We start from the raw sequence: 23,563 nt of genomic DNA, 5'->3' as shown, positions 1-23,563 counted from the left end.
ACACGATTAGTTTTCAATGTCTTAACTAACAATAAGCAAAAACATTTTCCCTTCATTAATCCATTTAACTCCCCTTACATTAGATATGGCTAATTTAACAGGACTAGCCCTTTAAAGAAGTCCTATAAAGGAACAGTCCATTTCACAAAAAATGGGGGAGTCAGTCACTGCTTCGTGAGATTTAGACATTTAAACACAAAAACCTACATTATAAAGAAAAATGAACCATTAACTTTCAAATTGCTATAACGCTTGAATGTCTCACTCTCTGAAAACAAACATTTAATGGTTTAATGTTTTCACAAAAAAGACGTCCCCCCCTTTAGGGCTTTTCTATTAATAGCATCAGCTGTTGCAATACAAAGATTAGCTATTCAACGTATTGTTTCGCAGATGTGGGGAGCACACTCCCGTCTGTGGCGAAAGGGCGGCGGTGGTTTGAAGCCGAGAAAGAGGGAGATGAGGAGGAATATGTCGGTGTGAGGACGTCTCTTTGTGCTCACGACAGCGAAACTCATATCGGTAAGTAGCTTTCCTGCTGACAGAGAGAAGGTCGTGAATGCGGGCGTCTGTATTCAGGGACAGTGAAGGCAACACCTAGCGTTAATGTGAAACTCCTCTCTGTGTATCAACCATTTACTCTCGGCTAGCTAACTGTCACCGGGGTTTTTGACTAATGACAGCGAGATAAACAGTCAAGGGAAGTTAGCTTGTGTTAATTGAGAGTCTGAACGACTGAATTCAGTTTGCGGAAATTCCTTTTTGCTGCAAACTTCACGAAAAAAGATGAAGCAACCGAAATCAGTTATTCAGGGGCGGCTATTGTCGGTTCTCTAGACCGCCGCTCACACTCAGGACACGGGCCTTGCCTCTGTGTGTCAAAAATGTTCCCCGAAACAAAAACACACTGTCTCTTAACTTATGTGAGGGATATTCATGAAAGCTTCCATTGTATTTTTTAACCCCTCGGTGTTATGTTAGCAGCATATATACACATCGGTGTTCAGCTCTGAGGGAGAAACGTGTGCAGATTTAACCGCTGGACACACAGAGAACAGAGGGATTCTTCATGTATCAAATCATAGGATGAGATCATTCAGAAGCACCTCACACACACACACACACACACACACACACACACACACACACACACACACACACACACACACACACACACACACACACACACACACACACACACACACACACACACACACACACACACACACACACACACACACACACACACACACACACACACACACTTTAATCACTATTTATAGCAAAGTGAAATCACTAGTTAATTTGGCTTTCATCATAACTTCATAGAGATCTTAATCCCTGCTGCTGATGGTGGTGATGATGATGATGATGATGTAAGCTGTAGAACATTTCCCCAAATCTTAATTTTGACCTTTGACCAGGGAATTACCCTCTGGATGATTGGTGGAGCAAAGTTTCCCAGATATGCCATTCAGTGTATGCAAGGCTTGTATTACAGATGAATGAATGATGGTTCCTACGAGATGCATGTTTATGGGGTTCTATGACACCTTTTGAGGTTTCTTGGTAAAAGTTTGGCATATAAAGTGTTGTGAATCAGACTTGTGTGGCCATAGGGTATTTAAAATATGAGTGTTAACAGGGAATGGAATGATAAGGTACTTTTATTCCATAATATTCCTATCCTAATTTGTCCAAATACTTTTTGTGGGTACAGGGATAGCGAGACAAAGGACAGCCAAAGGACAGCTAAGATAAAGTGTTTATTTCTCTTGCGTTCAAGTTTCACTACATGTTCAAATTGTATTCAAGGTCAGTCTTTGTCAAATCTAATTTCAGAAAACCTATATCACAAAACATGTTAAGCAAACTGTCTTTTCTGTTTCTGATTTGGCCCTAATATATATATTTTTTCAACAGATTGGATATGTCCTAGTTTCACAGTTGGTTAGGTTCTATATTCCTCATTTTTCTATCCAAAAAAAAACACTTGACACGGTGTCTTTTGCTTTGTAACATGGAAATTTAGGTTTGGAGTTTGCCTTAAGTTTTGACGCAGGTATCCTTTATGTAATTTAGCTTTCCAGTCAATTGATGTTGTCTTATTTTGTTTACCTGTAATCTGCCTCAAAATCACCCTGATGATTTCATCTCTTTTTGGACTCACTGGTGTCCTAGTAGTGTCAGCTCATTTATTCAAAACAATAGATTGTTTCATTATGTTACTTATTTCCTTGCATGGCAATATTATAGAAAACATAAAGGCCACTGTGTACTGTGTTGATTTATATACCTACACTACCGCTCTAATTAGTGTATTGATAATGTTATTTAGTTATTGAGCCCTGCTTGACTGCTTTCAGTGGTGTCTAATGTGTCTGAGAAATATAGTAGACTCCTAGTATGTGATTGTTTTCGTTTGAATTCATAAAGATTGAATGAAAAAGTGTTTTGCAGTTAAAATACAGATCGGTCCAATTACAGTAAGAAGTACTCCACCATTCATTCACATCCTGTATCCTTGTTGAAATGTCCAAACATCCAGAAAAAGAGTGAATAATTAGAGTGGATAAATGGAAAGGTCAGAGTAGGAACTGCCCCCAGCAAGTCACATTACATAAGTGAGTTATTTGGGTTGTGTGTATGAATGGCAGCCTTATCTACAGGGAATGTTCAAAAATGACAAAGTGTTATGAAAAAAGACATAAAAGTAATTTATGGCTCAATGAGTTCTCAAATAATGCTGAGAGAGTCAAGTTAGTCATTGGTGATGACCCACAGTCATGTGATCAGCTGCACAGACCTCTGTTGGGCTGCGTGCACTTTGTTCTCTCTGAATGTTGCAAAGGGTCTTGCAGATCGGGGAATAGAGTGGTTGAGGAATGAGTCCTAAACACCTGAATGTGTTAGCATTAGCACTACCAGGCTCTCTAGTCTCAGTCATTTTTTTTGGGTTGGATTCCTAAAATAAGGTGTGTGGTTAATACAAGTTTACGAGATTTTCACATTTTGTTATAACATAAAGTACATCAGAAAATACCACCCTGATGAACATGTGGAGCTTTTGTGTGTCTTAAAAACTGCGGTTACTGTCACGTGACTAAATGAGACTTCTAAACGTCATCACTCCGTACGTTAGCCGTCTTTAGCTTAGCGGTGTTGACGTGAAGCCATGCGACTGATGTTATACGTTTCTAGCCTAACATTAGCTAGCATTTCCGCTTGAATGATCATATAAGTGGTGTCAATACTGTATGTGGAGATTATCCTGCTGAACAAAACGTGTAAGTATCATAATCACAAGTGTGTGTTCAACACAGATCCTAATTTCTGCAATATTCCAAAATCGAATGGAAAAATCCCATGGCTTTTAGTCAGATGAGCCATTGCCATGCTAACTTCTAGGCGGCTCTACAAAAAGAAGCCATATCTACACCACTATAATGTCTGTCAATATGGGAGAAAATAGGATGAGGGGGCAAGCTAATATAGTTATCCCATTGTCTGAAATAGACCGCATCATTCAGTTCTGAGCAAATAAGTTGTTCAAATTAGACCTGAAATAAGGCTGGGTGAAAAATCAATTCTAACATTATAGACCAAATCTTGGGTTTACCATCGATGCTTTCACAAAATAGTTATATAAATGATAAATAATAAATCAGTAATATGGATTTAATAACAGAGCGTACAAAGGCAAATAAGAGAACAGCTAGAACAGTCTAAATCCAGAAACATGACTTTACTGTAATGCAGCCGTTAAAACCAGAACAATTAACACTTATAATGCATCAGAATTGTATCAATATCACAAAATGGACTAGTACAATATCCAAATTGCAGTGAGTGAAATATTTGGTAAAAGCACAACATGTTATCACACAGTATCATAGCCTACTGCTGCTAAAATAACCGTCAGTTTGAAACACTTCTTGGTAAGGAAGTTTGCATCTTACTTATGCTACGTTCACCGGACGCGATGCGAATATTCGCTTCGCTCTAATCGCTCAAGTTTCACCGCGGCTTGCAGTTTGTTTTATCGCGTCATTCAAAACAGACATACCGTTGACGCGCCGCGCCGCACCGTTGACGGACAGTTGTTTACACTTCCATGCAAGATCGTTTTGGTTATTTCTGTCGTTGACTATGGAAGATATAACAATTATTGCTGCTTTGTACCTTCTGTGGAAGTCCTACAAACGCAGCAACAAACGCCGCTCTGTCTGGGTTCACAATGTAATCAAGCGTCACACACAGTTTGGTGAATATCATTGTTTGATGAAGGAACTGCCGTTTCCAGCGGTATTTTAGGATGACCTGTGTCCAGTTTGATGATCTTCTAGCTCGGGTTGGTGTCAGGATGTCCCGGATGGACACAAACTACAGGCGTTCCCTCTCAGCTGCGGAGCGCCTGTCAATACAGGGCTCAACGCTAGTTTTTAAAAGTGGTTGCCAGGCTGGCAACCAGGCATCAGCTTTTGGTTGCCAGGCTGGCAACCAGGCATCAGCTTTTGGTTGCCAACACTGAAAATACAGTACGGTTGCCATTTTTAGACACCTTATATTTTGAATAATTAAGATACTATACAATACATCAACTTAATAATGAACATGTGACACAAAAGAATGTTCAAATGCTTTACAATAAGTAATTAACACAATTATTTGAAACTAAAGTGGTAGTAAACTTGTCCACCCTCAATTGCTGGTATACCAGTAGTGCAGCTGTTGTTCTTCACAGATCCCTCACAAATGAATTGAGCAAGTCACCAGTTTCTTGGTCATCCGTATCCCCACCATAGATCTACTGGTCCTTCAGCATTGAAGTCTTGGATTGGCCAGACTAATACATGTCTAATGTTAAATAAATGAAAACCATTCACAGATAAGAATTAGATATTAATTATTAATGCTGTAAATTACCTTTAATATGTCTAACTATATTTAAATTGTGTTACCTTTTTTTATATAAGTGATTATATTTGTATGCCAATATTTTTCTATGGTAAAGTTTCGTTTTGCACTTTTATTTTGGTAGTAATAAGATCGGGACTCTTATTTTGAAGGAACTTTTACCAGAAGTGAATGGACAACATTCCTCTTTGCTTTTCGTTCGGGTTCATCTTGCGCTTTATCAGTTGAACACTTTGAACATTCGCTTGAGATGTTGACGGGTTGGCCGAACTTTTTACCCCACAGTCAAACAACTTAATTTGCTTTGCCATTTTTTGTAAAACAAACACACGGTGCACCGTGCACGTGAGTAAACGTGCATCGCTTTCTGGCTCTGTAATCACACCAATGCACGTGCAACTTAAGTATCAGGTTCCGACTGGTCACAACAATAATTAAATATCACTCTCAATACAACAAATATTTAACATTTATCTCATTTGGGGTGCACATTTAGCTGTTTGCTGTCCTTATTTCACTGCCACTGATGGCAACCAAAGGCCAATAAGTGGTTGAAATTGTTTCTGAATGGTTGCCAATGGCAACCTGGCAACCGTTACTGTCGAGCCCTGCAATATGTCTCCGGTAAGTAAGGATCAACAGCAGGACGTCAGAGGGACGTAGAGGGAATCCCAACGCTGATTGGCTTCCGCGAGAACGCGTCAAGTGAATTTGATGCCCGAGTTGAAAAAATTGAACTCTCGCGTTTGACGCGGCCCCCTTCAATCGCGTGATTCGCGCCGCGTCCACCGCTTCATGCGCGCCGTCGGAGCAAATTCGTGTCTGATCTCGTCTCTGCATTGACTTTAAATGTAATCGCGCCGCCCCCAAACATCGCATCGCGTCCGGGCTGAACGTACATTTCCAGGAATTTTCGAAGATGGAAACTTTCCATGGGAATTTAAGGGAATAAACTGGGAATTTTCTAATTTGAAGGTTGGCTCTTCATAAGGATATATAGTTCATATAGTTGGGGAAAGTATATTTTAGCATAATCTTGACTAAAACAAACAGATGCCATTCAAGTACACTTGAATATCCATGCCATTCCTCAATCACATGCACATAGCACACTGCTTACTGCATGGCTATTGAGACCACACTGTGCATTCCTCAATCACATACACATGCATTTCCGGTAAATTAAGAGATTTACGGGAAATGTTCCGCCCCTTTGCAACCCTAATCTTACTGCACATTCAAGTTGTATCAAACTTGTGTAGAAGACGCTAGAGATGTACACTTTCAACAAAAGAAACATTGTTTTTTGTGAAGGTTACATCTATTTAGTCATTGTATTGCCATGTTGGCAAGCAGGGTGACTGTTTGAGTTATTCTGTATAAAGTGCACTTATGATCATTCTTTACTACATGAATAATTGAAGAATATTGCCAATATTGATGCTGGTATAGAAATGGCAGGTTCCTTTGTCTTTATTTTGGCAGACACAGATAGCCCCTTAAAGCCAGGAACCAGACACCCCATTCTCCCAGATACAAAACCCAGTTTAGCCTATAAGTCAGTCTCAGAATATTTAGGAAAATATAGATTTTGATCAACCATGCCGCATTTCATACAATTAAACTATCCATTTTAAATAAAAGTTGGTAAAAGCCCCCCCCCAAAAAAGAGTTTGTCGGCAGCTTCAATACATTTTGAACTCAATGGACTGAGTCTTAACACATCCTTTGAATGATCGATGAGTGTTCCTATTAGCGCTACGGTAGAGGCCGGGGCGTGCACCGCTGGGTTCCTCCTTATTCCTTTTCTGTGAGATGTTTTGCTGCTTTGTTCCCGTGTGAAGAGGGAAGTCACTTTATCCTTTCCCAAGGAAACAACTCGCCACTTCTCAAGAGTCCAGAGTGGCTTTATGGAGTCATGGTGAGGACAAAATACAAAACCACACCAGATGAATATGTCAAACCCTACATCGAGTCATGTCCATGTTAGGTAGGTGATGTGATGATTGAAACAATATGTCACTAGTCCTATAGCAAGTGAAACAACATACACAAGCAGTTGTATATTTAATGATTTACATGTGTTGTGGTCCCATAGATATGCCACACTGCTGCGTGTGTGCAACAAGACGCCCAAAACATTAGGATAGATATGTAATTATGGTTAACCGATATCAATAAGAGTCACAGTGATTAACTTGGCTTCTTCTACAGAAATGTGGTTTTAGAGTTCTGAATTGTTTGACCATTTATGTTGTGATGGAAAATAGAATCAGCGTGATTCTGTTGATAAAATGCAGGAATTTGACTCCAGAGTTGGTAGTGCAAACCCCAAAGCTGTTGTTAGTGCACACCACGGCCTCTACTGTAAAGATCATGATTTTGGGTACATTTGTATACATATGTTGTATCTCGTGCTTCAAGTAAATGTGGTTGTTCTCTGTATTAAATTAAAACCTTAGTATTTCTCTGACCAGGTGTAAATGTTTCCTTTAAACAATTGTGTTTTTGCAAATATAAGTTGTATACAAATGCAATGTCTCTGAGACAAGTAACCAACATACACTTGTTAATAACCACACTTCCAATACATCATGAAATATCATAATCAGTAACAAAAAGGGCAAAACTGGAGTTCCATTTGTCTTCGTTATGCACAAAACTGCACTTTTTAAGAGGGATTTTACATTTTTTAGAGTGTCTGAATTTCCAGGGGTGGTAAATGCCAGTTTAGTGTGAATAAAAGGCCAAATACAAGAGTAACGGTTCCAGACTCAAGGGCATCATTGTAAACACAGAGTGTTGTGTATACGATACTTAAAGGTTGTCCTCATGCACCCTTGGTTGTCCCTCCTTAAAAAACACATTTGGAAAGCCATATGGCCACATGACTAACTTTAGTTGGGCACATATTTTCCTCTACCAAGCTCCCACTCTGAAAGGAATTTAGTTTGAGCCAGTGTCTGTGGATTATTTGAGTTTCCCGAATGGTGAGTGGTGTTTAGAGCTGTGCCCTCCAACACGTAGACTCACAGAAGGAAAAGCTGACACACCATACGTCAAGGTTATGACCTAGCTACAGGCATGGTGTGAAAGCCCCACTGGTAGCAGGTACTGTGACTTCCCAGTGCTTCTCAAGCTGTCCTGTTTTTGCTTTTCTGCACGCTGTTGAAAATCTAAGGCGGTGTCTCGTGAAATGGTATAGCGGCGTAGACATATACTTTGTGGCTTTATGACAGCCAGCCAACCCGAGGCATTTTAACGCCAGGAATTTGGCTCGGAAATTCTTTGCCCAACCTGGCTAACTGACTGCTTCAAAATGACCGACTGGCTTTGGAAAGGAAGGAAACATCTTCCTTCCCTCCATTGTGCTGGGCAGGAAAAGATGGACTGCAGCCAGCTGACAGCTGTTTCCTGGTGGATGAAGGAGGAATGGGTGCGTGGGTGGGTGGATGGGCGGGTGGCTGCTGTTGGTGTTGTGCTAGTAGTGCTTGAATGGGCTTTTTTTTCTGCTTGTGACTGTTGGTACAGTTGAACTACACATCTGAAGGAATAGATTAGTTTTATTGCAACATTTTAAAAACTTTTATTGGCTTGACTAGTAAATGACATTTTATATTCCGTTTTTTCCCACCAAAACGTTGCAACACAAGGCCTTATGAAAGGGTTGAATGCATTTTATTCCTCAAAAACATAAACAAAAAAATATGTTTATGAATAATTGAGATTATTAAAACGTTACATCCCTGTTTGCTAGCTTACAGCCTTTTAGCATAATAGTGTGAAAGAAGCAGCAAGACTGTGTTGTCGGTTTGCCACCGTGCCAATATGCACTTATAAAACATTGTTCAGTAGCGCTATGGTAACACTACGGTCAATAACTGTACAGGATACCTTTTAAGTTAGCTTTATTTGATTGACAGTTCAACTTGAACCTGCTTCAACTCAGATGTTGTGTTGCAAAATGACTGTGTGCCAGTTGATAGTTGAGACAAACCCACCCTAAGGTTGTTGTTGTTTAAGCTTTTTAATGATTGTCCTTCTCCGGCTAATAAGATAATTTTAAAGGGGCGTTATTATGCGTTTTGGGTTTTCCTCCCTTTCCTGTAGTGTATTATATTGCATTTCAATGGTCTACAAAGAATACAATTCCAAAGTTCCCTCCACAGGGAGTTTCTCTCGCACATATGCCATAAGAGCATGAGATTGCATTCAATTCTACATGTACAGTATACATAAAGCATGCATGTCATTTCCCATATTGCTTTGAACCATACAGTACAGTTTAAATGCGGAATGAGATGTTTCTAAAGCACTGTACACACTGCTCCCCGGAGGTGTGAATGCAGCTGAATCATTTGCTCATTTTAAAATAGATTTGGTTTGAATGCACTACTGTACTTCCCTTACGTAAAAAAGAAAAACCCTCTTCTGTTAAACCTCTCATCCTCTAGTAAGATGGATGTTTTCAAAAGGCCATAATTACAAACTACAGTTAGCCATCGTATTACTCTGATGTTTCTGCGGTTATATTTATTTTCTGAAGTAGACGTCATTAGCATGGTTTCTGCTCCGAGGCCAAACCAGGCTTTCTGTGGCTTTCCTCAGCTGCTTCTCCTCACAGTTGGGATGTATTTATTCTGTGAGTGGCTTTGATTAGAGCCAATCACGCCAGAACAGTACAAGTGGTTTTATATAAAGCTGGTTGCCGAAACCCTCTTCTCAAAGCAGTTTGATCATGGCTGCTGCTCTTGTGTCTTTACAAGAAATGTCAGTTTACAGAAAATATGACGATAATGCTCTCCTCCATAGAAGTTAGGCGCTAATCTTTATGACGAATGCAGCTGCATTTCCTGTAGCTGCCTCTCAATACAAGCTGTTTGTGGTTTACCAGTGGAAAGCTTTTAATATGAGGCAGCAGCCACACAACACACTTCAGCTCTAAAAAGCATGGAACCTACTTTTGATTTCTCATCAAGCATTTGGCTTTTTGTTGCACTTTTTGAATGAAATGAAAAAAGTGCAACAACAATGTACTCAAAGTTCTTACGCTTAAAGTTAAAGAAAAAAATGCGCAAGAAGGGCATAACATAAATACAATAAAGATATTTATAAAAACTTCAGAAGTTAAATGTCTAAAAGAAAATAGAATAATTCTATTTTTCTAAACATAAGAAGTTAAAGTCAAATGTCAGTTAAAAGATAAGTAGTATAAAATAGAATAAAACGATTTAAATAATATAAGAAATTAAAGCAACATTGTGAAATTAAATGAAACAATAGAATACAAATATTTAATTAATACAAGAAGTTAAAGTCAAATGTCAAATAAAAGATTTAAAATAGAACATGAGGATTTAGAGTAACAATTTGCAATAAAAAGATTTAAAAAAAACATTCAATATATTTATATAAACATAAGAAGATAAAGAAAAATGACCAGTAAAAGAAAAAATAGAATACAAATATTTATAAAATCACAAGTTAAAGTGAAAATGTGCATATTGCACTATAGTATATTACAATATATAATACATACTATTATATGATAAGTTCCCCTTCATTTTGGATTGTTCCTATAATGCATGTGCAGCATGATCAGATTGTGCATGCTGACTTCCACCACACAAGATCATATTGGTAAAACAAGCCATATAACCAATCCAGTGTCACTGAACTTCAGTCAATATATTAGTCCAAGCCACTCCATATCAGCTTCTTTGTAAAATATGTGTTATTCTTACATCTTTCCGACATGTTTTCAAATGATGTACAACTGTCATCCAGTTTGTTTTATTTCTCTGGTGGGTGCAACACTGTAACTGCTTTATTTTGTCTGTATTATGCCCCACATCTCTGCCTTGATCCATAACTCCTTTCTGTGGTTTCCATGGCGATAAAAAAGCAGCTGCGACAACCTCGCTCCCTCTGTCGGTTGTCCCCTGCTATTGTTAATCCCTTTATTCTTTCTTCCCCCCCCCCCTCTCTCCTCCATTTCAGCCAGGTGTGTCTCCTCAGCTACCTCCTAGCCTTATTCTTCTCACCTTTCCCACCACTGTCGAGGTAGCCATGGCGACCAGCGCACTGCCAAGTGACAACCTGCCAACGTACAAACTGGTGGTGGTGGGGGATGGTGGTGTCGGGAAGAGTGCTCTGACCATCCAGTTTTTCCAGAAGATCTTTGTGCCGGACTACGATCCCACGATAGAGGACTCGTATCTGAAACACACAGAGATAGACGGGCAGTGGGCCATACTGGATGGTGAGTGGAGCAGCGTGTCAAGGGGACATTCATTTTGAAAGTGGAGAACAGTCCTGCCTCTGTTTTTTACAACATTTAAATATGCCAATAAACAGCCCACTGGTGAATGTGTGAAGCTGGTAGAGAAAGGCGGACAGTGGATCACTCTGGAAGGCGTAGTAGAAAGAGAAAATAACATCAGCTGCTGGGAATTATAGTACTAATAGAAACAATCCGTTTTTAAACAGGTCACATTCAGAAAACTGCACACTGTTCTTGTTTAATGAATACTGCAAACATGATCAGTTGCATTAGAAAATAAATGTACCAATGCTTTTGTTTGAAGGTTTTGGCATTTTGTATGGGTTCCCTTCATTGAGTCAAAACAGACATTTGGGTTTTTAACAAAGAACAAAAAAATGAAACAGCAAATGGGATGGCCGGAGCCATGGTATAGGAAAAGCAGACCACATAGTATACTACATGCTCATACAAGACATAAAGTACAGTATGCTCAAAGCTATAAATCCTCTGTTTGGATTTGAATGAAGAGGGCTGTAAAAGAGAAACCCTTTCATGTAAAGTCATACATTTGTGTCCCTCCATCCTGGCAGTGCTGGACACAGCGGGCCAGGAAGAGTTCAGTGCAATGAGGGAGCAGTACATGAGGACAGGAGACGGATTCCTCATCGTCTTCTCTGTGACGGACAAGGCCAGCTTTGAACACGTCGACCGGTTCCATCAACTCATACTACGGGTCAAAGACAGGTAACAGCAGAAACCTCTTTTCTCCATGCACACAACCAATAAATATTAAGGTATGATTCTTATTGTGTATACAAAACTCCTTTTTATTGACTTTTATGTAAACTACTTATTTTTACTAATGCAGAAAATCAAAGAATACTGTGGGCCCTGAGGGCTCAACAAAATATCAAATAGACACAACATGAGAAAATAAAGAAATATCCTTAACAGTTTAACATAGCACTTGAAGCATTTAGAAAAAGCACTGCAAATAGAGAAGCTCACAACAGAACATTACTGTTTCCAGGGGATATTAAAAACTGATGCACACACCTGATCCACTCTGGTTGTTGCCATTGTTCTTGGCTTATGAAGTGATCACATTTTGCTAACCATCATTGTGACAACATGATTAAAATACTTGCATATATATATAATATATAGGTTGGTTAAGATGTTTCTTCATTTACTTGCATTGTGTCTATTCAAGCTAGTTGTCTTTATTTGCAGTATGTTGAATTTAAAGGTTGATGGTACTTTGACATTTCTTATAGAGAACTCCAGCCCAAAGACATAAGGTGTGAACAAAACAGCTGCAAATGTTTCCACATGTAAGAAATGTGACATATCTGTCCAACCAGCCTCACATTTAGTTGTCTTTAAACTGTAAATAAACCTACAATGAAGTCCTTGTTTGATTACCCCAAAAATATTTCAAATTTTCTATGACATCTGCTTAGCATCCCCTGTTTCTTATGAAAATATAAAAACAATTTGAGTGGCTTTGTCTAAATAAAGTCTTTTTGGGAAAGTCAATCCTAGGACTTGTTGAATCTAAATAGTTTTTGGGAAGTGTATCTACCCTAATCATTTAGACGTAAAAATGAAAGACAATGCACCCAGAAGTTCAAAACAACCAGTCCATTGATTTGTAAATAAGGTAAGCTACCATACCCGGAACACAGAATTACAAAAAAAGGAAGTTGCTCTGTCAGATGATTTTTCTTACTTGAGATAGAACAAAAATAGAAACGGGAACTAAGCTAGTTGCTGTGTGTCCAAATTTAGAGTTCCTCTCTAGCTTATTTTTCCACAAGATGTAAGTATTGCAGGAATCTGACATCTCTCAAACAATTTGCTAAGCCTGTGATCTTTCTATTCAAAATGTAGACATATAAACATTGGCCTAAGAACATGAGACACTCTGCAATTGCTTCTGAAATGATTGAATGTAGTTATAAAGGGATACCTGACTTTGTGTGTGTGTGTTCTTTTGCTTTCAGGGAAGCATTCCCCATGGTGCTTGTGGCAAACAAAGTTGACTTGGTCCATCTGAGAAAGATCACCACCGACCAGGGCCAAGAGATGGCTGCCAAACACAACGTAAGCAGTGAATTTGTTTCAGCCTTTTTGCCCTAAAGTCCACATGTAAGGATTTCTGCTCTCACATGTGTGTCCTTGTATGTGAAGGATTTAAATCACAGTCAAACTGAAATCAACATCAAAAGGTTAATTTTGTTTCCACAGCTGCACAGTAGACCATTCTTGAACCAAACAAAAACAAGATCTAAAGAAACAATTTCTAAATGAAGCCGTCTCTGTGTAAACAACAATTTGGTTCATATTATCGTATTCCTGCCATTTTAGTAGAGAGCTCTATCCACACTGAAACACCTGAACATCATGTCATGTGCTTCTTTTTGGCCCTCTTGATTTTGCATAAAAAATAATTGGCCCATCTCAGCCAACATCAGCTGACCAGATCATCCAATCTAACATTATAACAGTTGTACTGTTCATTGATCGCCTATATCAGCGCCTAAAATGCGTGGTGGTCACATAGTTAAAAACGACAGAAAGTTGTCTTTTCTACAGACACATCAGTTGCTCTGCTGAGTGTCATCCTGTTACACATCCATCCAATGTCCTCCTGAACTCTGGGAGGACTTATACTGTGTTTAACCAGCAGTTTTAATCACATCCTAACTGTAAATGTGTGACGTGGAGTGACAAAAACAACATGAATCCAGGTGAAAAGCTCAGCTCTGAAGGCAATTTAAATAAAGAATCAAAGTTATTATTCATCATCATCATCATCAGCTTTATTGAAGAGACTCTAGGTCAATTTTTTAAAAGACATCCAACACTCAAATATAAATAAAAAAAGGCAGTTATACCAATGTTTCCACAGAGGTGACTGGTATCGTACAGTACTGAGACACGCACTTGAGAGCAGCATAATGACAGAATGATGAGAAACATTCAATCGACAGACGAATTTGTTCATCAGATTCCTCCAGACAGCATGGAACGTGTTGACTCGTGCGTTACAAAACATTTCACTTGCACTAGACAAGTGATTTCAAAGGCTGTCTTATCGAAACAGACACAGCACCCTCAATGTGCTTATGTCATGTTTTTGCTAAATCTCTGTGTATCCCTTACGCACTGAAACACCAAAATGACTTTTAAGATTGACACTTAAAATGTCTGGAATGCCTATGGGACCATGATATTGTTATTCCATCCCATCTTCACTGAACAGTTCTGCCAGGATAGCCTGATATTGCTGTTTGACCTAATGTCAGACTACATTAAAACAAGTTAGTTTCATTCATTAGCCCTTTCTCAGACTTTGTGAACCTGGTCTGACAGAGGGCTGAAAGTGAGAAAAAGAGGTGTTACAATTTGTCTTGATTCTGACGTACTCTCAGTAAACGCACCACCACCATTAAAAGAGACAGAAGCAGGCAAAAATAACTTTAGAATAAAGCCACAAGCTGTGTTACTATCATGTGCACAAAGGATCCCATACAGCATTCACACATTTAACTCACTTACAGTATTCTGTAATTCCAGGGATTTGACATCTTGGGGCTTTTCAAAGTCACACTTTCTCTCTTGAAATCAAAGGCCTCTTTTCAAACTTTTGATGTTTTGAAGTGATCATATGCAGCGAATCAGTGAAAACACTTGGGGCTGTTTCCAAACTGACTATCATCTGCCAGGTCAATCAGTACGGTGATTAGCCTGTGATGTTTTTCAAAGGCTGAGGCATCTTTCAATTGTAGCCCTTAGGTTCCTTTGCCAAATCATATTATGTCTCCCTCTACTTTATATTCATGTAGGTAAACTTCATTCATAGCCCAACCTTATTGATTCTGTTAAAGCTGGTATTTCTACAGCGTTGCAGATATGGACTTGGCTTCACCAAGAGCTTCTAGTGATGGCTGCGTAAGACTGTTTCCAATTGATGTGATCTTTATATTTCCCAAAAATAACTTTTAAGTACAAAATAATTGCCCTATTTATCTCAATAAATATCCCGCTTTAAGCCTTTAAAATAAAACATGTTCAATGCGGTAAAATAACTCCAGTTTGCCACACACCTTTTAATAAACATGTACTCTATAAATAACATTTGCAGTACATGACGGCCACTATTAAACAATACTTTTTTTTCATTTTAAGTATGATGACATAAATAAATATGACAACAGACATCTAAAACTTCTGTAGAAGTGTTACAAAAATACATTTAGTAGAGTAGTAAATCCATATTTCAGTGATACCACCCGAATGGCCCTTAGGATTGAATTTGTCAGGGTTTAGAGCTGAGCAGGGAGGACGCCAAAGTGACTATCAATAAAATCCTTTATTGCAGGTTGTCCAGGAAATAAAAGAGCTGGGCAAAGCAAGGCAAAGAGAAAGGGAAAAATTAACAGAATTCTCTTTTCAACGTCAAACATCAAGAATCTGACTACAACTGAAAGAAACCCAGAACTTAAATACATGCAAGACTAATGACAAGGACAAGCCACAGGTGGGGAGGAAAGAAAAACACAGGGGAACTCAATCAGGTAATCAAACTGGAGGGAAATCACAGAAACAGGAAATCAAAACAGACCTAACACAGGGGGTGAACACTTTTCAAAATAAAGCAGGAAAACGCAGACAGATTGTGACATTAAGAATAAAACGTATATTGAGATATATTTGAGATATTTCTGCTTTCTTTCCTCCAGATAACTTATATTGAAACCAGTGCCAAGGATCCTCCAATGAATGTGGACAAAGCCTTTCATGAGCTGGTCCGTGTTATAAGGTAACTTCATTCACTTTCCGTTATTCTCTATTCTCTAATAAGGACCCTTAAAACAGCTTGAGAACACTAGTGATTGGCCATTAAGACTCACCCTTTGTCCCCAGTGTGCATTTCCCTTCTTTAGAGATTTGTGGATGTCTTTATTAGATTTGTGTGGAAAAGTAAAAGTCCTGTTGGTATTTCCTGTGTGACACACATTTATCTTCAGAATAATTCGATTTGTGTCCATGTTTTCAATGTGGTCATATCCTGTGCAAATGCCTATTCTTGTTGCGAAGGGTTTTGTCATGTTTAAGAGCCCGGATACACACGCTGTATTTCACTTTTGAGACTCCTGATTGTCATCATGGCAGCTGTTTTGGCACATTATGGTTTAATGATGGATAAACATTGCCCTCTAGTGGTCAGACTGTAGAAAGTCAGTGATACAGTGGTAGGATAAAGTGAAAAAATGCAGAGCAGATCAGGCAGAAAGTGTTTCCATCCTCTATGTACCCTCCATAGGCTGTGTAAGAACCATTTAGGCACATTATTTTTTGGTAATGAATTTTGTTTTTATGAGCGTATTGAATATTCTTTAATTTAACTTAAATGAGCAGAAATACTGTGAATTATTATTATACTGTTTTCTAACGTGTTATCTTGCTTATGGACAGCTCTAGTTTATGTTTTGTTATTTATAGAAAGCAATCTTAGGGGCGTGCTCGGGTATAAATGACGCTGCCAGCATGACACAGCAGGAAGTCTAGAGAGCCAAGTTGGGAAAAGGTTTTGACCGTACAAAACCGTAAGACCGAGGGATCTTGTTTGTTTTTGTTTTAAATACTGTGCAAATGTTGCACGTCGGCAGTGGGCCGCCAGCTCATGTTGAACCTCTAAATAAAGCACCTGAATGGAACAAGCAAGTATCTACTTTTTTGAATATACGCGAGTCAATACTCGAACTCGCCTCCTAGACTAAGTGGCCTTTGAACATTGATTTTCTTTTGGACAATTGGCCACTACAGGCTGCTTTGAACCCCCTACCCTATAAAATGTTAATGTAAAAACGCAAAGAGGTGACTCATAGTATTGATTGGCTCTTGGTTTAGGATGACTCATTCACAGCCCCAATCATAATCTGAGCTGGATAGTGCAAATCACTGTCGCAGCAAAAACATGCTGTTAAAACGGGAAAATTATGCTTATGAATTTAAGGAAAAATATATTAAAGAGTTTAATGAAAACATATAACCCACTTTCAGTATGAATCTATCTTTATTGTCTAACTATCAGGAGTCAAATAAGCACATTTCCTTCAAGCTGCATCTTTTAGGTGACAGATGAGGTATAATTAGGATTTTGGTAATTGTTTTTATTATTAGTCAAGTCATTTCTTAAGCAAAAAGGTCAGACAATGCCTCTCAAATATGGAAATGTATTAATAACATTTTAAAGTTAATATCTTTGGGTTCTGGACTCACGAAACAAGTCACTGAACTTTGTAAAACTCTTTTTCGACTCATCTAGAAGATATTTGTCGGATTTATCTTTAGCTACAGCCCTTATTTGTGTTAAATGATTCCTTTGTTACTGGCTTCCACCTCAACTTATAACCAATAAGTTCAATGAGCACCCTTAATTATCATGATTAACTTTTTTGTATCTAATGTTAATGTTTTTCCTATTTGTAAAGCACTTTGAATTTCCTTGTGTTGAAAGGTGCTTTATAAATAAACTTCCCTTGCCTATTTTAAAACTATGATTAGATGACTGCATCGTAAGGTGAACCAAATCCCGAGTTTAGATGATTTGTAACCCCTTTTCTTGTATGTCTTCTCTTTGTCCACAGACAACAGGTGCCCGAGCGAAACCAGAAGAAGAAAAAGAAGATGAAATGGAGAGCAGAGCGTTCAGCGGGTACCCACAGGTTCCACTGCGCCATATTGTGACCTCCCTCATCCTGTTTACCATTCGTAACACCCACACACACATCCACACGCACGCCCACGTACCTTTGGATGTCAGGGAACTCCCCAGCAGTGGTTAACTACTGGAGCACAAAAGGGAGGGGGATGCCTGGAAGGAGGAGTGAATCTCAATATGTGGGACTCTTCACAAAGCCTTTGAATGAGCGCTGTACCCTCTCTCCTCAATTTATGGTTCCTTTTTTAAGGTCTATAAATCCCTCCCCTCCTCTATTCCACACAGAACAGTTTCACAATGAGGTGTCATTTATTTTTTCATTTCAAATGAGCCACTAGATGAAGGAATCTGGGGGGAAATGATATTGGAACTTTTGTCTTCTTGAAAAAGGAAGAAATAGGGAGGACCCGGCTCATTTGCGCCTCGTGATTTTTAGATATGTTATCATAAGGGCATAGTGGAAGAACATGAGTGCTGTTGGTCAATTTTAGGGAGTCACTAGGCGGTGTCGGCTGGCAAACAGTGAGTGTGGCGGGACACTTTGCCGTCATGCGATGCTCTGGTTTGGGGAATGTCAGTTCAGAGAGGGACGGAAGGATGTGTCGAAGCAAGCGAAAGAAGGGGACGTGATTAGATAACGTGTTTCATATCGGTCCACAGGTGAGCTCTGTGGTCATATAAGCGCGTGGAATAAGTGTTTAAATATTGTAATTGTAAAGGAGAGTGAGATGGGTTAATGTGGTTACAATATAACGTCAACATAACAGGGTTTATACCAACACTGATGTATCAGCGGCCATGTTTACAGACTTTATTAATGGATTATTTCCTCAGCATAAAAACACACACAATATATCAGAGCCATTTTTAAGTGTTTGAAATAATTATTTAGGTTGCCTCTTCAGCCATCAGCAATGGCACGAGTGCAGTCTTTATCAGTACTGTACGGACAATATCCCTATTTGTCTCTTTTTTTAAAGTCTTAAAACAAGTTACTTTCCATGTTTTTGTATCAAATAATATAGAAAAAATACAGTTATATTTGTGATATTAAAACATATAATCATACGTGGCAATGTAAACAAATTCAATGCTGTTTTACAAAGAGATCTGTAGGCGAAGATTAACAAAATATAATAGAAAAGGGATAAAGTGAGTGGCGTGTTTCAGATCTGAAGCCGGCTGGAGAAGCTGATTTGCACTGGCCACTAACCAAAATAATGTGATGTCACTTTATTTCAATCTAGGGGGCTTTTTTCAGACCGCACCGCTGAATTCAGGACAATGAATCATGCTCAGCAAAGGAGAACACTCCTTTTGGATACATTCATACTGTAGCCCTGGGAATACATCAGGCTGTGTGTGAGGCTTCGGGGGCTTAAAGTCATTAAAACCTAGCTAATTGTAGGAGAAGACAACTCTCCAAGCAACAAAACATTGAGTATATCCATGTCTGTCGTCGTGAGGTGGATAGAAATGTACAATTGAATAACCTATGAAATGGCTTGTACTGTTAACGCACTAAAAGTTTCGGTGGACAACTTTTTTCTGTCTGGATGAATACCGTCTCTTTGAGGAAATACATTTTTGCACTTTTAATACAATTTCAGACTTTCCTATTTGCATGTTGTTTTTTCTGTTCAAAAACCTGTAAGTGAAATGAAAGGCACAGTAAAAAAAACAACAAAAAAATATATTTGAATGTAAAATGGAATAACAAAACAAGCAAATAGGCCATTAGTGTTGTAGCGCTGTGTGCCTGTGTGTATGCCTTTGTGTTGATTGTGACAGGTTAAATCCATCGGGATTTAATCATTGGAAAGATATTGAAGGAAACGTTTGTTACTTTGAAAATAAGGAGAGAGTATGAAAAAAACTCAGTTATTGAATGGAATAGAAATTCACCTCAGCATGAAAGTGGAAAATCAACCTCAGCAAAAGAAGGACATCAGTATAAATCAACATCTACTGTTAAAGGGACTCCGAAGACTTTCAAGTGTCGAACATTGAGCAATGAAGCAACAGACTCTGGATTGTGGGGGAGGGAAAAAATAAACAAAAACTGAATGTGTTTGATGAAAAATGTTGCATCATGTATGTTTGATACCATTTTGTATTATTGATATGAATTATTGATATGATTCTTGCAAAGTGTTTTTTAAACAACTGAATAATTTATTACTGTCTGTTACCTCAGCGTGTCCCAGACCTGGACAGAAAGCTAAACTCACCCTTTCACCCCTTTTTTTGTTTTCTTTGGGGCTCTCAATGGGTCGTAGGCCTTTTGACCTTTGAGCCCCCATATGAAGAGACTTGTAATGTGTCGTGGACCAATAAAGATGAAGGAACCCCGTTTGGTCCTGGAAAAACAAAAGGACTTCTTCTTTACTGGAGCTCATGTGGATGGTCTCGCAAGATAAAATGTTATCACACAAGTGTCAAAACACGGAAAGTTTGTCAACCAATTTGTAACTTTAAATGTGTATTTTTTAAATGTGAAGTTTCTTGAAGGTGCAGATTTACATTTTGGGAATCGCCCTTATTGACTTTCTTGCTGAAATACATTACATTTTAAGATACAGCCTGCAGTTGTTAGCTTCGCTTAGCCTAACTGGAACGAGATGGAAAAAGCTTATCTGGCTCCTTCTTAAAGTAAGAAAATCAGCCAACCAACACTTCCTGAGATCAGTGAGTGTGTTACTTTTAGTTTGTTATATCTACAAGTCGTGGATTTCTTTCATTTTAGGCTAGCTTTTTTAAGTTTTTCTGCTAAGAGCTAAGCTATGCTAACTGTCATGCGGGCTAACTTGTTGTTTAGTGTACAGAGTAAGGGTTTCACAACTACCAATATTTACTAGTCGACCAGTTTTTCAAAATACTAGTCGACTAGTCGACTAGTCGTTACGTCATAATAGAGACACACAAAGAGAGGTTTACAACTGTATTTTCTATTGGAACTCATACAGTAACATTAAACACTGCATTTTAATTTGTGTTACATGGCTGAGTAAATAACAAACACTGGACTCACCAAAATCGACAGCAAAAAACTCTTGTTTACATAAATGCCACGTAAATCCAGTGCGCAACAGCGCATTGCGCAACACTTTATTCGCTGTCCTCCACGATAACGTCCACCTTTCCATATTTTTGGTTTGAACACCAACGCATCGACATGTGAGGGAAGGAGTCTTGACCGCTTTCGGGTGACAGTGTTGCCTGCCAGGGAAAAAACCCTCTCACTCGGGGTGCTTGTGGCTGGAATAGCCAGGTAGCTCCTCGAAAGCAGGGGAAGCGGTGCACGTTTTCTGCCCACCACTCCAGTGGATTATCCATTGTGGGGATATGCGGTGTCCGCTGGCAGTAATCCCGTAGCTCATCATCCGCATCACTGTTGACCCGTGTTTTCTTGCTGTTCGTTTGCCTCTGTTCAGTGCTGACGCCGGTCCGTTGCTCACTGGTGCTAGCATTACTGCTAGTGCTAGCATTACTGCTAGTGCTAGCTGTCGGCAGCGGGTGTTTCATCTTCAGATGGTTGCGCATAGCAGATGCATTTGTATTGTACTTCAGTACAGCTGTACACAACTGACACTTCACTGTGGAGTTGGTTACATCTTCGTTGAAGTACTGCCATACATAAGAATGTCGGACGTGTTTTGTAGCATTTTGCAGCACCTCGTTTACCTCCATTTTTTTTCCACGACTAGTCGACTAGGGCCTACAGCGCCGACTAGTGGTAAAGGTAGTCGACTAGTCGATTAGTTGGTGAAACCCCTAGTACAGAGTAGACACGAGCAGTAGCTATCTTCTCGTCTAATTCTCAGCAGAAAAGTTAATAAAGGATTTCCAACAATGTCGCACAGTTCCTCGAAGCGGACTGAACTTGTTGTAGGCTAATTTAACTTTTTGTCTCAGTTCTAGGCTAATTTAACTTTTAATTTTGAGGTCCAAAATACAGTGCAGAATGTGAAAGTTACTTTTCTTGAATGAATCATTGTGGCTGGTACAAAGAAACCTGCTGATTACTTCACATTTCAGGCAGACAAAATACAAAATGCTGAAAGTGAATATAGCATCCTATTAATTATTCGACCCCTGGATTATACAGTGGGGCAAAAAAGTATTTAGTCAGCCACCAATTGTGCAAGCTCTCCCACTTAAAAAGATGAGAGAGGCCTGTAATTTTCATCCTAGGTATACCTCAACTATGAGAGACAGAATGAGAAAAAAAAATCCAGAAAATCACATGCAGATCTCCTCTAAAAGCAGTGATGTTTTGGGGCTGTCGCTGGGCAACACGGACTTTCAACTCCCTCCAAAGATTTTCTATGGGGTTGAGATCTGGAGACTGGCTAGGCCACTCCGGGACCTTGAAATGCTTGTTACAAAGCCACTCCTTCGTTGCCCGGGCGGTGTGTTTGGGATCATTGTCATGCTGAAAGACCCAACCACGTTTCATCTTCAATGCCCTTGCTGATGGAAGGAGGTTGTCACTCAAAATCTCACGATACATGGCCCCATTCATTCTTTCCTTTACACGGATCAGTCGTCCTGGTCCCTTTGCAGAAAAACAGCCCCAAAGCATGATGTTTCCAGCCCCATGTTTCACAGTAGGTATGGTGTTCTTTGGATGCAACTCAGCATTCTTTCTCCTCCACACACGTCTCGTGGAGTTTTTACCAAAAAGTTATATTTTGGTTTCATCTGACCATATGACATTCTCCCAATCCTCTTCTGGATCATCTAAATGCTCTCTAGCAAACTTCAGACGGGCCTGGACATGTACTGGCTTAAGCAGGGGTGTGTCTGGCACTGCAGGATTTGAGTCCCTGGCGGCGTAGTGTGTTACTGATGGTTGCCTTTGTTACTTTGGTCCCAGCTCTCTGCAGGTCATTGACTAGGTCCCCCCGTGTGGTTCTGGGATTTTTGCTCACCGTTCTTGTGATCATTTTGACCCCACAGGGTGAGATCTTGCGTGGAGCCCTAGATCGAGGGAGATTATCAGTGGTCTTGTATGTCTTCCACTTTCTAATAATTGCTCCCACAGTTGATTTCTTCACACCAAGCTGCTTACCTATTGCAGATTCAGTCTTCCCAGCCTGGTGCACGTCTACAATTTTGTTTCTGGTGTCCTTTGACAGCTCTTTGGTCTTGGCCATAGTGGAGTTTGGAGTGTGAATGTTTGAGGTTGTGGACAGGTGTCTTTTATACTGATAACGAGTTCAAACAGGTGCCATTAATACAGTTAACAAGTGGAGGACAGAGGAGGCTCTTAAAGAAGAAGTTACAGGTCTGTGAGAGCCAGAAATCTTGTATGTTTGTAGGTGACCAAATACTTATTTTCCACCATCATTTGCAAATAAATTCTTTAAAAATCAGACAGTGATTTTCTGGATTACCTAGGATGAAAATTATAGGCCTCTCATCTTTTTAAGTGGGGGAACTTCCACAATTGGTGGCTGACTAAATACTTTTTTGCCCGACTGTATGTGAGTTAAATTGAGCACATTTGTTTCATTAAATGGAGAGGTTGCATTTGTTTTCAAAAAAGACACCAATTAGGCTATTGTTGGAGTTATGCAATTGATTTGATTCGTGTATGTCCTGGAACTTTGTCAGTATTTGGCAGTAAAGGCCTTGTTAGGTCT

General features: G+C 39.3%; 1 protein-coding gene across 1 annotated transcript; it reads left to right on the top strand.

Moving 5' to 3' along the window:
* The first annotated feature begins 366 nt into the window (after positions 1–366).
* Positions 367–20,289, top strand: mrasa (muscle RAS oncogene homolog a). Its single transcript, XM_079662503.1, has 6 exons — positions 367–522; positions 10,918–11,179; positions 11,773–11,926; positions 13,189–13,288; positions 15,931–16,010; positions 17,842–20,289. Exons 2-6 carry the CDS (start codon positions 10,987–10,989, stop codon positions 17,939–17,941), a joined length of 627 nt encoding a protein of 208 aa, XP_079518629.1. The 5' UTR covers positions 367–522; positions 10,918–10,986; the 3' UTR covers positions 17,942–20,289.
* Positions 20,290–23,563: the final 3,274 nt, after the last annotated feature.

Source organism: Notothenia rossii, assembly GCF_949606895.1.
Source record: "Notothenia rossii genome assembly, chromosome: 2".
Classification (NCBI taxonomy): Eukaryota; Metazoa; Chordata; class Actinopteri; order Perciformes; family Nototheniidae; genus Notothenia; species Notothenia rossii.
This window is presented reverse-complemented; position numbering and strand designations above follow the sequence as displayed.

Bases quoted from the DNA above. Each gene is read 5' to 3' on its own strand.
- mrasa (XM_079662503.1), top strand. From the start codon at position 10,987: ATGGCGACCAGCGCACTGCCAAGTGACAACCTGCCAACGTACAAACTG. The intron at 13,289-15,930 runs GTAAGCAGTGAA...TCTTTCCTCCAG, and splicing joins AGATGGCTGCCAAACACAAC to ATAACTTATATTGAAACCAG. The intron at 16,011-17,841 runs GTAACTTCATTC...CTTTGTCCACAG, and splicing joins GAGCTGGTCCGTGTTATAAG to ACAACAGGTGCCCGAGCGAA.